The sequence below is a fragment of the Macaca fascicularis genome, chromosome 11 (genome assembly GCF_037993035.2).
Source record: "Macaca fascicularis isolate 582-1 chromosome 11, T2T-MFA8v1.1".
NCBI lineage: Eukaryota > Metazoa > Chordata > Mammalia > Primates > Cercopithecidae > Macaca > Macaca fascicularis.
The window spans coordinates 62,805,995-62,819,010 of record NC_088385.1 but is presented as its reverse complement, the minus strand read 5'-3'; the positions used below and the strand labels follow the sequence as shown (position 1 = coordinate 62,819,010).

Below are 13,016 nucleotides of genomic sequence, written 5' to 3'. Positions count from 1 at the left end.
CTCTTGCGGAAATCTCAGAGTGGGGGAGAAAAAGGAGGACAAAGAGGAGAAAGTTTTTTAGGGTCTCCCTTCCCATAAGAAGGTAAGGTAGACTCCTCTCAGAGCCCTTAAGGCCCTAATCTCAGGATCTGTTCCTTAGCCCACCCTTTACCATCCCCCAAAAAATATCCCTGATAGGGAGTGAGAAAAGTAGGAGGTAAAAGAGCCAATAAGGAAAGGACATGTGGAAAGAAAGATGGAAGGGGAAGGAAGGGAAGAGAAAAGGAGAGAGAGAAGGACCAAGAGTTACAACTTGTGAGGTGTTGTGTTTGGTTTTTACTTTTTTTTTTTCTTTAAACATAGAAAAACAGCCTTTGGTTTGAATCTCAAGGAAGCAGAGAGTGGGATGGCTGTGGCCTCGGGCAGAAAACTCTTGTAGAAAGAGACCTCCACTTGCAGTGGAGTTGTATCTCCTTCTGCCCCTTCTCACTAATCCTTGGTTACTCAAATAGCCAGGGGTCTCTGCAGTAGCCAGGAGTACCCTCTCCTACCCTGTGTTTGGGAGCTGAGTGTAGAAGGGGGTAGTAAAGGATGACCCCATTTCAGTTGTACCCATCCCAGTCTTGCTGGAACAAGGGTGGAATGGGGTGAAGGGCACATGCCCATGCTCATGCTGGGATAATTTTTGGTTATACTGAAAATTAGAAGAGAGAAAAGAGATACCCGTTTCTCCCTGCCACTGATCCTAAGAACAGGGCCCAGGAGCCCGGGAATGAGAGGGTGAACCCTGCTGGGAGGGAGCAGCAGAAGGCAGCATGACTGAGGGGCTGAGATAACCCCTTGTCATCAGGCAGCAACCCACTAGTTTCTCATAGGATGGGGACTGAAGGAGCCCCTGAGAGCCTAGGAAGGTCACTATAGTGAAGAAGTTTGAGAGGTGGAGGAGAAAGAGAAGAATTTTGACCCACCCCTTTCCCATGCCCTGGTTCCCAATTAGGCACCTGAGGCTCCCAATGTGTCAGAGACAGAGGGTTATAGACCTAGCCTTGGCCCCTGAGAATATAAAATTGGGGCACTCCAAGGAGAGAAAAGCCACCACTGAATAGACCGGTAGGTTGAAGGGACTAGAGCGTGTGGAGGGGTAGTTCAAGGATAGGGACCAGATCTGTCACATCCTAGAGGGAGATCCTGAATGTAGGCTTTGAGAACTCATATTACTAGGGGAACATCAAGAGGACCCTCAGTCCCACAGTGCCTGGGGAGAATTTCTTCAGCCCCTCCTACTTCCAAGTGAGGAAATAATTCTTCATTCATTCAAGAATAGTGCAAGCTGCCTAAAGTGAGAGGGCACAAGAGGTATGGAGTACCAGGTTGAAGAGTCCCAGAGAGGAGATATAATGCCACAGAGCTAAGGTAGGGCTGGGGGGAGGTAAATCAGCATCAAAACTGAAGAATTAGATAATGTAAAGGGTGAGGACTTAAAGCAAGAAGCTTGAAGTCTCTTAGTACTAAGAGGAGCTTCCTACCCCTGGGGCTGCTGGAAGATCTAAGAGAGAAAAATTGACCTAAAGTGGAAAGGAGCTGTGGACAGGAGGGTGGGGGAGTGGCAAGTGACTGATATAAGTTAAAAAAAAAAAAAGGCAAAAATAAATCAACTAATTAATAAATAGTATGCTGGGATGAGAGAAGAGAAAAAGGAAAAACATAAGCAAAAGACCTGTTTCATCACAATGCTTAAATCGGTCAGGATAGAGGAGGAGAATAGGTGAGGAGGGGTCAGGGTCAGGCGTGAGGTCAGGTAGCCAGTAGTGAGGGCTACAAAGCAAAACTCCTTGGGAAATGGTGGGGACAGGGATCGATGCCTGTAGGCAGGGCAGTGGAGTGGTGGACTGAGGGGAGAGGGAGAGGTTGCTAGCCCACCTTATGCTCCCCCCGGACAATGTGGGAAGAGAATTCGTACCGGTCCTGGCTGTGATAACCACAGATGTTGCACTCGAAAGGGTCTCTGAAGCCATGGCAGCCCATGTGGATAGTGAACATGACGTGGTCCAGGAAGAGGATACGGCAGTGCTCACACTTGAAGGCCTTCACAGGCTCACCACTCTCGCCCACCACCCGAAGCACTTCCTTGGAGGGGCCTGGGGTGCCCCGCAATAATCCCTCCTGTGGCTTGGGGTCCTCTTTGGCGTAGGCAGGACTGTGCCGGCCCACCACAATGGTGGGAGGTGGCTGGGGTGGGGGACCCTGAGGGAGGGATACCACCCCTGCAACCCGATCTTCGTGGTTGCTTTCTGTGTCTGTGGAGTCCTGGCAGCCATTGCTGGGGGATGCCCCAGGGTCAGTCAGGGGGCCTCGGGCCCGGTAGAGGAGGGGACCTCCATCGGCCAGGTCCTCAGGTCCCTCACCTGCTTCTCGGGATCCTGGAAGCTCCAGTCGACCAGGGAGGGGCTGCATCTGGGTGTAGACAGAGCTGATGACAGGCGTGAGTTCTGAGATGCAATTGGTGGGTGGAAGGCGGAGGGGACGCAGATGCTCTGCACCCACAAAGGCCAGGGAACTTCCAAAGCCAGGTTCCAGGCTGTGGTGTGCCACCAACTCCACATCCTTTTCATAGCCACCCGAGTTCACGTCATAGGGGAGGTCTGAGAGGCTGAAGCGCATCTGCTTTTCGCCTGTGGAGAAGAGGAACTCAGCAGGGCTGGGTTTGGAGAATTCCTACACTCTCCTCAGGATTCTTTGTTTTCCTACCTGCAGGGCTGGGTGTAACATTATTTACTATGCTGCATTTACTTTCCCAGGGTCAGGTCCTTTGGGGGACTGCTCCCTGACTCTAGGCTGTAATCTTAGAGAAGGACTCAGTCCCAGGCCACTGATTTATAATACTTCATTTTCTTACTCTCCATAAAGCTCCAGGTCCTTAGAGAGCTAATGACTAGTGCTGGGGATAGGGGGAACCACATACTTATTTCCTCTCTCTGACTCTCTAAGGGTCCACACAGACTGAAGTTCTTGTTATTCTTAAAAACTGAGACAGCCTGGGCTGGGTGCCGTGGCTCACGCCTGTAATCCCAGCACTTTGGGAGGCTGAGGTGGGTGGATCACGAGGTCAGGAGATCGAGACCATCCTGGCTAACAGAGCGAGACTCCGTCTCAAAAAAAAACTGAGACAGCCCGATCCCTCAACCCTGTGCCTTAAAACCACCACAAGTCTTCAGTGCCAACCCTTCTCTACTCTCTTTGAGTACATCCTCCCTCTTTACTTTCCTCCTGTCCTGAGGATAGATTTTGAGTAACAGAGGCCACCAGACTGCTTTCTTTCCTTTTTTTTTTTTTTTGAGACGGAGTCTCGCTCTGTCGCCCAGGCTGGAGTGCAGTGGCGCGATCTTGGCTCACTGCAAGCTCCACCTCCCGGGTCCACACCATTCTCCTGCCTCAGCCTCCCGAGTAGCTGGGACTACAGGTGCCTGCCACCACGCCCGGCTAATTTTTTGTATTTTTAGTAGAGACAGGGTTTCACCATGTTAACCAGGATGGCCTCAATCTCCTGACCTCGTGATCTGCCAGCCTCGGCCTCCCAGAGTGCTGAGATTACAGGTGTGAGCCACCGCGCCCGGCCCACCAGACTGCTTTCTTTCCCTAAACCAAATCTCCAGACCACACAGCTCAGATTTATTTGAGCTGTGGCTTAAAGCTGATACCTCTTTCCAACTGGACTCTTACCTACAAACTTCTGGGGTGTGGAACGCTTGCGTTTGGTGAGGCTGTTGGCCAGACGATCAATGAAAGTTGGCCGCTCAGAGGATGAGTGCAGCATGGAGTCTGGCACCATCTCCAGGTCACGTATTTCATCACCTAGTGGGAAGGAGGTGAGGACAAGTAGTAGCAGTTGAGTAGGGGTGGCATTGGCCCCACAGCCTTTCTCTGGAGAAAACCAGCAGGTCAGTAACCAAGGAAGGTCATACCAGATGCCTGGGAAACTGGGCTCTGTTTACCCTACCTTAAGCTCACTCCAGCAACATTTCAGATCATTTGGGGACAATCATACATATCTGGCCCTTGGTTACTTCTTGTGTTCTCTCTCTCCCATTAGGCCAAGGATATAGACCCAAACTTCCCCTACCTCTCGATCTCCCTAAAGCACCCACCACAGACAAGGCTCTGCACCAACTGGGGTACCTAGAATGGGGTGTTTGGCAGATTTACTGGGATAACCATCCCCTGTTCCACAGACTTCATCCCTCAGTGCGGGAGATACTGGAGTCACCCTTGTCCAGCACTCCCTCTCACCATCCCCTTTTAACTCCCCAGTAGTACATCAACAGCTCTACCTGGTTGGCCAGCCAAAGCTTGGGCTTCAGTGCTGAGACTCTGTAGGTAGTTATGGCACCGCTCCTTGTGCTCCTCCAGGGTACTCTGCTGTTTGTAGCTCCGGCCACAGTAGTTACACTTGTAGGGCTTACCCACTGTGGGAGAGGAGACTGGAAGAGAGCGGAAAGATGGCATCAGAGCTACTTCTCGCTGTGCCCTGGCTCTGCAGATTCAGCCAAGAGCAAGTATACACTGGCATGGGGAGGAAAGGATGTTGCTAAACTGAGTTCTTCTGCTTGTCTTTCATTCCCCAACTTCAGCTGCAACCATGAACAGATGAACCATATTTGATGATGAGGGATAATGTGCAGTTATGGGAGCAAGGGAATCCTAGAGCATGTGGCTTCAGACTGGTGGTGGGCTTGTTCAACATGGCCAAATTGCTGCTCAAAAGCAGTGAGGACCCAGGGACTTTGTAGGGGATCATCCCTAGCAGGCAGGCAGGCCCCACTGCAGGATCTCAGAGACTGGGGCCCAGACTGTGGTTTAACCTTTCCATTTGGCAGGCGGATGTAAGTGCTGTTTATCAGACAAGGGGATTTTTTGCTTTTTATGAACTATCTGCTTTGGTTTGGGGGAAACTGGTGGGCTGGCATGACAGAAATGAGAGCCCTTAGATCTGCCAATGTGGGGAGGGGGCAGTTTTCATTGACCTTTACTTGTATTTTGACCTCCAGCCCTAGCCTGGTTTACTGATTATTTTGTCTTTCTGTCTCTCTACACTGAGATACCAAGAGAGCTCTAGAAAGCCCATCACTGATGGAGTAATTCTGAAAAGAGAAAAGGAATAAAAGAACAGAGAATAAAATAAACAAGAGTAAAAAAAAGAGAACACCAAATTTGGGTTGTTTTGTTTGTGTGCTTATAATAAAAGAACAGGTTATAAAGATCTTGTTTCTACCGAAGAAAAAAAAATTGGAAAACAGAGTGGTACTTTATTTAAAGATAACTCTTAAGACATATTTGTGAGAGAAGAGAAACAAGGTATTGTATATTTGATGTATCTTGCTGCTATTGAGCAGGGAGACAGGAGAAGGTATCTCTAGGAAGTTGGTAATTACTGTTCACCCTTAACCCTGCCATGCCAAAACTGGGCCTTGACTAAATCAACCTACTTCATTTTACTCAGGCTCTGTAAACCCTTGTATTTTAGGGATGAAATGAACACCATGAATCCCAGTACTTTGGGAGGCCAAGGCGGGCGGATCACGAGGTCAGGAGATTGAGAACATCCTGGCTAACATGGTGAAACCCCATCTCTACCAAAAACACAAAAAATTAAGCCGGGCATTATGGCAGGCGCCTGTAGTCCCAGCTACTCGGCAGGAGAATGGAGTGAACCCGGGAGGCGGAGGTTGCAGTGAGTCGAGATCGCACCACTGTACTCCAGCCTGGGCGACAGATAGAGACTCCGTCTCAAAAAAAAAAAAAAGAAATGAACACCATGGTCCCTGTCCACCCAAAGACCCTTGGGGAAACGGTTTAACATCTGGGAGAGGAATGATCCTCCAACTGCTTTCTTATTTTTCAAATTTTAATTGATAATTGATACATAATAATTATACATGCTTATGAGATACATATGATATTTTCATACATGTACACGATGTGTAATGATCAAATTGGGGTAACTGGCATATCTGTCACCTCAAACATTTATCTTTTTTTCTTCTTTTTCTTGGAGACAGAGTCTCACTCTGTCGCCCAGGCTGGAGTGCAGTGGCACAATCTCGGTTCACTGCAACCTCCACCTCCTGGGTTCACGCCATTCTCCTGCCTCAGCCTCCCGAGTAGCTGGGACTACAGGCTCCTGACACCATGCCCAGCTAATTTTTTACATTTTCAGTAGAGACAGGTTTTCACCGTGTTAGCCAGGATGGTCTCGATCTCCTGACCTCATGATCCATCTGCCTTGGCCTCCCAAAGTGCTGGGATTACAGGCGTGAGCCACCGTGCCCGGCAAACATTTATCATTTCTTTGTGTTGGGAACATTCAAAATCATCTCTGCTAGCTATTTTGAAATATACAATAAATTAATGTTAACTACAGTCATTCTACTATGGTGTAGAACACTACAACTTATTCCTCCTATCTAACTGTAATCTTCTACCCATTAACCAGCCTCTCCCTGTCCACCCACTCCCAACCCTTCTCAGTCAGCCTCTGGTAACCACTGTTCTACTCTCTACTTTTTTTTTTTTTTTTTGAGATGGAGTTTTGCCCTTGTTGCCCAGGCTGGAGTGCAGTGGCACGATCTTGGCTCACTACAACCTCTGCCTCCTGGGCTGAAGTGATTTTCCTGTCTCAGCCTCCCGAGTAGCGATGAATACAGGCATGCGCCACCATCCCTGGCTAATTTTGTATTTTTAGTAGAAACGGGGTTTCTCCATGTTGGTCAGGCTGGTCTCGAACTCCTGACCTCAGGTGATCCACCCGCCTCGGCCTCCCAAAGTGCTGGGATTACAGGCATGGGCCACCGTGCCTGGCCTTTTTTTTTCCCCCCAAGAAGGGGTCTCACTCTGTCACCCAGGCTGGAGTACAAAGACATGATCACAGGTCACTGTAGTCTTGACCTCCCAGGTTCAAGTGATCCTCCCTGTCTCAGCGTCCTTAGTAGCTGGGACTACAGGTGTGTGCCACCACACCTGGCTAACTTTTTGTTTGTAACAGAGACAGAGTCTCACTACGTTGCCCTGGTTGGTCTCAAACTCCTGGGCTCAAGCAATCCACCCGCCTTGGCTTCCCCGAGTGCTGGGATTATAGACGTGAGCCACTGCGCCCAGCCTACTCCATACTTCTATGGGATCGACAGTTTTAGCTCCCACATGAGTGAGAACATGCATCCAGTCTCTTTTTTCTTATAATAGGGGTTGCAACAGAAAGCACTTCACAGAGATGGGACCTGACAGTATATCTGTGTCTGCTTCTGTTGTTAATAATCTACAGATCAAAATCCAAAATCTACCCAGTTGACCTCACAGCATAGTTGGTAAGAATTCTAGGTGCAAAGCCATCCTTGTTCCAAACCAGCAGGAGGAGCAGCCCCTTTTATGAGGAAAAGGAGTACATGTTTCTGGCACCGGAGCTTGATGGGGTTCCAGCTAGGCTGCAGAATAGCTATGTGACCCGCAACTCATTTTCCCCCCAACAGCTTCATTTCCCTTGTCAACAAAATGGGGATAATCACATCTACCTTGGAATTGTTATGAGGGTCACATGAAGAAACATAAGTGACATGCTCTGTAGATATAAAGCATGAATCAACGATGATCTTTCTCCCTGTTTCTCCACATACATAGAGATAAAGAGGTCCCAATTACAAGGTGGGAGAACCTGAAACAAGGTAAGTGGATGGAGAAAGTAGAAGGTGGTGAAATGATTGCTCTGTCCCTTTAAATCCTGGCTCAGGAGAGTTTAAGAAAAGAGAAAAATAGCCAGGAAAGTTTCCAAGGACAGACCCTACTAATTCTTTCCCCCTTCCATTCTTCCTGCCTTTTCCCAATCTTGAGCTCCCTCCTTCTTGCCAGCTCAGCTCCTGGCCTCTTCCCAAGTCCAAGCCAAAAGCCTAAAGCTTAGTAAAATGCCTAAAAAGTGCTATCTGTCCAGCTGATTCAGACAGATATTGATTCAAACAGTCTTGACTGGGCTAGAAAACCTTGTTAATCCAGTTTCCCAGCACTGTTCCAAACATTGATCTCTAGGCACCCTCTGGACTTTCTCTTGCCTCTGGGAAGGTGACAACCTCTTGGGATAGGGAACAGAAATAGGATACTCTTTTCCTATTTGGAAGTCCTAGGCTCCCTTTTTTGCAATTTGAGAGGCCCATGGATATTTCCAGGAGCCAGTAGGAAGTAAAGGAGAGGATAGACTGGTTGCCCAAGACCTCTGGTGGTGTGGGAGGAAGGAGGGTGAAGATGACGACAGGTGTGGGGCCTGGGGCAGATGGGAGTGAGAGGAGGGATCTCCCAGGGGCTTAGATGTTGGGGGTGATAGGGCATGGATTGTAGCATCAACAATCTAAAATACAAAAGTCAGGGAAGGCCAGGCACAGTGGCTTATGCCACGCCTGTAATCCCAGTACTTTGGGAGGCTGAGGCAGGCCGATTGCTTGAGATCAAGAGTTCAAGACAAGCCTGGGCAGCATAGGGAGATCCTGTCTCTAAGAAAAAATACAAAAATTAGCTGGGTGTGGTGGCATGTGTGGTCCCACCTACTCAGGAAGCTGAGGTGGGAGGATGGCTTGAGCTCAGGAGATCAAGTCTGCAGTGAGCCAAAATTGCGCCACTACACTCCAGTCTGGGCAACAGCGTGAGACCCCATCTTGAAAAAACAAAAAACAAACAAAAGTCAGGGAAGGGTGACTGTTAACAGCCAAGAACATTGCCCCTATTCCTTTTGCTGCAAGTCACAGAATATGGTGGATGTAAAATACCCCATCAAGGTGTCTCCCAAATTTCCCATGAGGCCTTGCTGCCCAGAGGATGGGTGAGAGAGGCAGGGGGCCCTATCTGCTCTGTAAATACTCTCCCCTCCTCAATGACAGACACCGTAACTCCCCAAATACGAGAGAAGTCACTGAGCTCTACATACTGGGTGTGTTGGAGCCTCATTCTCTCATCCCACTGGACAGTCACTGACCTGAGTGTGTGCGGAGGTGACCAGTGAGTGCATCACGCCGGCGGCAGGCATAGTTGCAGAAGGGACATTTAAAGGGCTTCTCCCCGGAATGCAGCTTGATGTGGCGCAGCAGGTTCCCCTTCTGGGTGAAGGAGGCACCACACTGGTTGCAATGGAAGGGCCTTTCACCTGCAAGTGAAAGAACAAATCCCAGAGGACTGCATGTGAGGAACTTGGAAGGCTGAACCTGTCGACCCACCCTCTGTCCTACCTTGCCCAAGGGAAGGTGCTCTAAACACATTGCTGACTGGCAGAAGTGCAATGCACACAAACCCTGCTTTATCAAGATCCCTTGGGGATCCCTTGGGTCTTACTGTGGGGAAGGTGTGGATTAGAAGTGTATGGCAGGGAGAGGGGCCTGGAACACGAGGCCAAAAGACTGTTACCAAAAACTGAGCCCCACAGGGCCCACTCTGCCCTAGGAGCCCAAGGCCTGAGGAAGCTGAGAAGAGAAGGCTTTTGTTTTCCGGTTTTGTTTTTTTTTGAGAGGGCCCAAAGAATACCCAGGAGTCTAACCCCTATTGGACCACTGGCTCATTCTTGAGTTTACACTTTCCCCTCCCTCATATACTGAGAAAAATATCAGCTTTTCTTTATAACAGCAGTTGAGGAAAGTGCCAGGAAACTACAGGTATTGAGGGGAACTAAATTCTGCACCCACCCCCACCCTGCCTCGTTTTGTCAGCTAGAAAATGTGCTGGGTGAGACCCTTCCCTTTCTGAGGCTACCCACTCCCTGCATGGCCTCCTCCAGCCCCATCCCTGCTGTTGTCCCAGCACTGCCCCTGCCTCTCAACCCCACCCTGGGAGCTCCTCCCAGAGACCCTCTGGCTTACTTACCAGTGTGGCTGCGCTTGTGCACCATGAGCACGTTGGGTCCAATACAGACCATGCCGCAAACGTCACACTTGAGCTTGCCATTAGGCAGCCGGATGCCCCCAGGGGAGTGAGGCTCTGGCCCACTCCCATCACAGTAGCCCAAGGGCTCAGACAATGAATCTTCCACAATCACACTGTCGTCCTTTTCCAGGAGCCGCTCATCTGGCCCCAGCAGTCTGCTCGACTCCTCATCGCTGTACATCTCCACCTTGATGGAGTTGGCTGAGGGGTGGGATGGTGTTTAGAATAGAGAGAGGCAAAGGGGGAAGCTGCTCCCAGGCCAGAATGGCACTCTTTTTTTTTTTTTTTTTTGAGATGGAGTTTCGCTCTTGTTGTCCAGGCTGGAGTGCAATGGCGCAATCTCGGCTCACTGCAACCTCTGCCTCCTGGATTCAAGTGATTCTCCTGCCTCAGCCTCCCAAGTAGCTGGGATTACAGGCATGCGCCACCATGCCCAGCTAATTTTGTATTTTTAGTAGAGATGGGGTTTCTCCGTGTTGGTCAGGATGGTCTCAAACTCCCAACCTCAGGTGATCTGCCCACCTTGGCCTCCCAAGTGCTGGGATTACAGGTGTGAGCCACTGCGCCCGGCCCAGAATGGCACTCTTAAAGTTTAAGAGGGTGTCTTTAGGCCCTGAGACATTCAAGCCTTAAATGGAACTAACACCCTAGTATCCCTGCTGCTGCTACCAGAATCCTGCTGGAATCTGAGACAACTTTTTCTCCCACCCACCAGGCAAATAGGCTTCAAGAGAAAAAAGTTGGGCCAGGTGTGGTGGCTCACGCCTGTAATCCCAGCACTTTGGGAGGCGGAGGCGGTGGATTCTTTTGAGGTCAGGCGTTTGAGAGCAGCCTGGCCAACATGGTGAAACACTGTCTTTACTAAAAATACAAAAATTAGCCAGGCATGGTTGTGTATGCCTGTAATCCCAGCTACTTTGGAGGCTGAGGCAGGAGAACTGCTTGAATTCGGGAGGCAGAGGTTGCAGTGAGCCGAGATCGCACCACTGCACTCCAGCCTGGGCGACAGAGCAAGACTCTGTCTCAAAAAGTAAAAAGTTGGGGGTACATAGGATGTCTTCTGTCACTGAGGAGAGGAGGCGACTAAGGGGAGCTTTTTTCTCTACTCTCTTGTCATTAAGAAAGATGTCTGGCTTGGCCCTGGGCAGGAAGCCAGCAAGTTAAGAGTGGCGGGAAAACGGACCTAGGAAGAGTGAAGGGGAACAACAGGCCAAAGAGCAAAACTGGAAGACAGACGTGCTTACAGTTCCCTCCCACCCCATTAGACTGAACCCCTCTACCCTCTCCACCTCCATAAAACTCTGAGGCAGGGCAGGAGGGATAAAGGAAGGAGGAACCATTGAGGAGAAGGCTTTGGCTCTAGCTCCGACCTACATTCCTGGCTATTCCAACCATTTAGAGAATGTCACAGATCTAGGGCCAGCTGGGGAGGAGCAGTCATGGGGACCCTGTCTGGGTAGGAGAATGGGCTGTGGGGAGATGGGGAGGTCCTTCTACTCTCTATTTCCTATCTAACTGCACCTGATGACCATTTCTATCTACCTGCTTCTCTAATTCCATAATTTCTCTTTGAAACCTTTACCTTAATCCCACCTATACCTCTTTTAATTCCACCCTAGTCTGCCAGTGACTATTCACTGTCCTTTCAGAAGCCAGAAAAACCCTAGACACTGGTCTCCTTATTGCTCTTACAGACTAAGCAGGAGGCCAGTAGGAGGTGACGACGGGGAAATGGTTGCCAGTGGAAGGTGAACTGAAGGCCAAACGCAAAAGGGTGTGCCTACTGCCAGGAGGTGGTAGGAGGTTACACTTACCGCTGAGTGAGCGGCTGGGAGAAGAGTGCTGGCTGTTGGGGGTGCTCACCGAGGGCCCCACTGGGGCCCCGAGGAACTCCTTCTCCAGAGATGAGTCCCCGCTACCTTGGAGGAGAGAACAAGAGGGCAGGTAAAGCTGGAGCTGGAGTTATCTACTGTCCATTGCCTAATCTTTTAAAAAAATTCAGTTAAATTTCACAAATATTTCCTTCATAGCCATGTACAAGGCAGTGTTGTATGCTGGGCACCATACCTTGCGCCCCCGCCAGTCTGGATGCCTGGTGCTGCCTTCCGTGAGCTCAGTGGCTGGGCCTTGCCTACCCTACCTTTATCTAGGCCTGAGGGGAAGAGCATCACTGCCTGACGTCCACAGGAAGCCGGGCTGGGGCTGGGCGTGCCAGGGCGGAGAGAAAAATGGGGGCTGCAGAAGGGACAGATGTTCAGGACAGACCTTCTTCCCTACTGGTCCTCTCTGGAGCCCCCAGCCAGGTTCAGGATCTGCAGGAAAGGCAACTGGAATTGTCCCTGAATCTAATGATAATATTAGTAATCATCACAGCAGCTAATGATATTAATTGAATACTTACTATGTGCCAGGCTTTATTCTATGCACTTGAAATGAATAATTTCTTTTTTTTGTTTGTTTTTTTGAGACAGAGTCTCGCTCTGTCGCCCAGGCTGGAGTGCAGTGGCGCGATTTCGGCTCACTGCAAGCTCTGCCTCCCGGGTTCACGCCATTCTCCTGCCTCAGCCTCCCGAGTAGCTGGGACTACAGGCGCCGCCACCAAGCCCAGCTAGTTTTTTGTATTTTTTAGTAGAGACGGGGTTTCACCGTGTTAGCCAGGATGGTCTTGATCTCCTGACCTTGTGATCCGCCCGTCTCGGCCTCCCAAAGTGCTGGGATTACAGGGTTGAGCCACCGCGCCCGGCCTGAATAATTTCATTTAATCTTCACAACAACTATATGAAGTAGGTGCTAATATCATGATTTTTTCAGATGAGGCAACTGAGGTACAAAAGAGGTTATGTTACTTGTCTAAGGTTACATAGCTGCTAGTGTGGAACTAGCATCATAGACAATAAGTGTCCATGTCCTTCACCACCACCTACCCAGCCAATTGGGGGTCACCATCTTAGTAGGGAAGAATTGGGCCCCTTAGACTTTCTAAATTCAGCAAAAATTTGATTACTCCAGAAAGTCTCCTATTGATCTGATTCCAATCACATGTTTACTATTTGATGTCCACTGACTGTTAAGTGATCAATTTATTCTCAGTA

General features: G+C 49.6%; 1 protein-coding gene across 11 annotated transcripts in view; it reads right to left on the bottom strand.

The window, feature by feature from the left end:
• Positions 1-312: 312 nt before the first annotated feature.
• IKZF4 (IKAROS family zinc finger 4) overlaps positions 313-13,016 on the bottom strand; it is a 30,240-nt gene continuing 17,536 nt past the window's right edge. For 9 of the 11 annotated variants that reach the window (XM_005571167.5, XM_074007087.1, XM_045365439.3 and 6 more), the window contains 6 exons: positions 11,739-11,843; positions 9,865-10,125; positions 8,987-9,154; positions 4,308-4,457; positions 3,700-3,831; positions 313-2,651 (listed from right to left, as the gene is read on the bottom strand). In XM_005571167.5, coding sequence (XP_005571224.1) covers positions 1,891-2,651; positions 3,700-3,831; positions 4,308-4,457; positions 8,987-9,154; positions 9,865-10,125; positions 11,739-11,843 — 1,577 coding nt within the window. In that variant the 3' untranslated portion in view covers positions 313-1,890. The remainder of the gene's footprint in view (positions 2,652-3,699; positions 3,832-4,307; positions 4,458-8,986; positions 9,155-9,864; positions 10,126-11,738; positions 11,844-13,016) is intronic. The other 2 variants (XM_065524365.2, XM_065524366.2) reach the window with 1 other exon arrangement.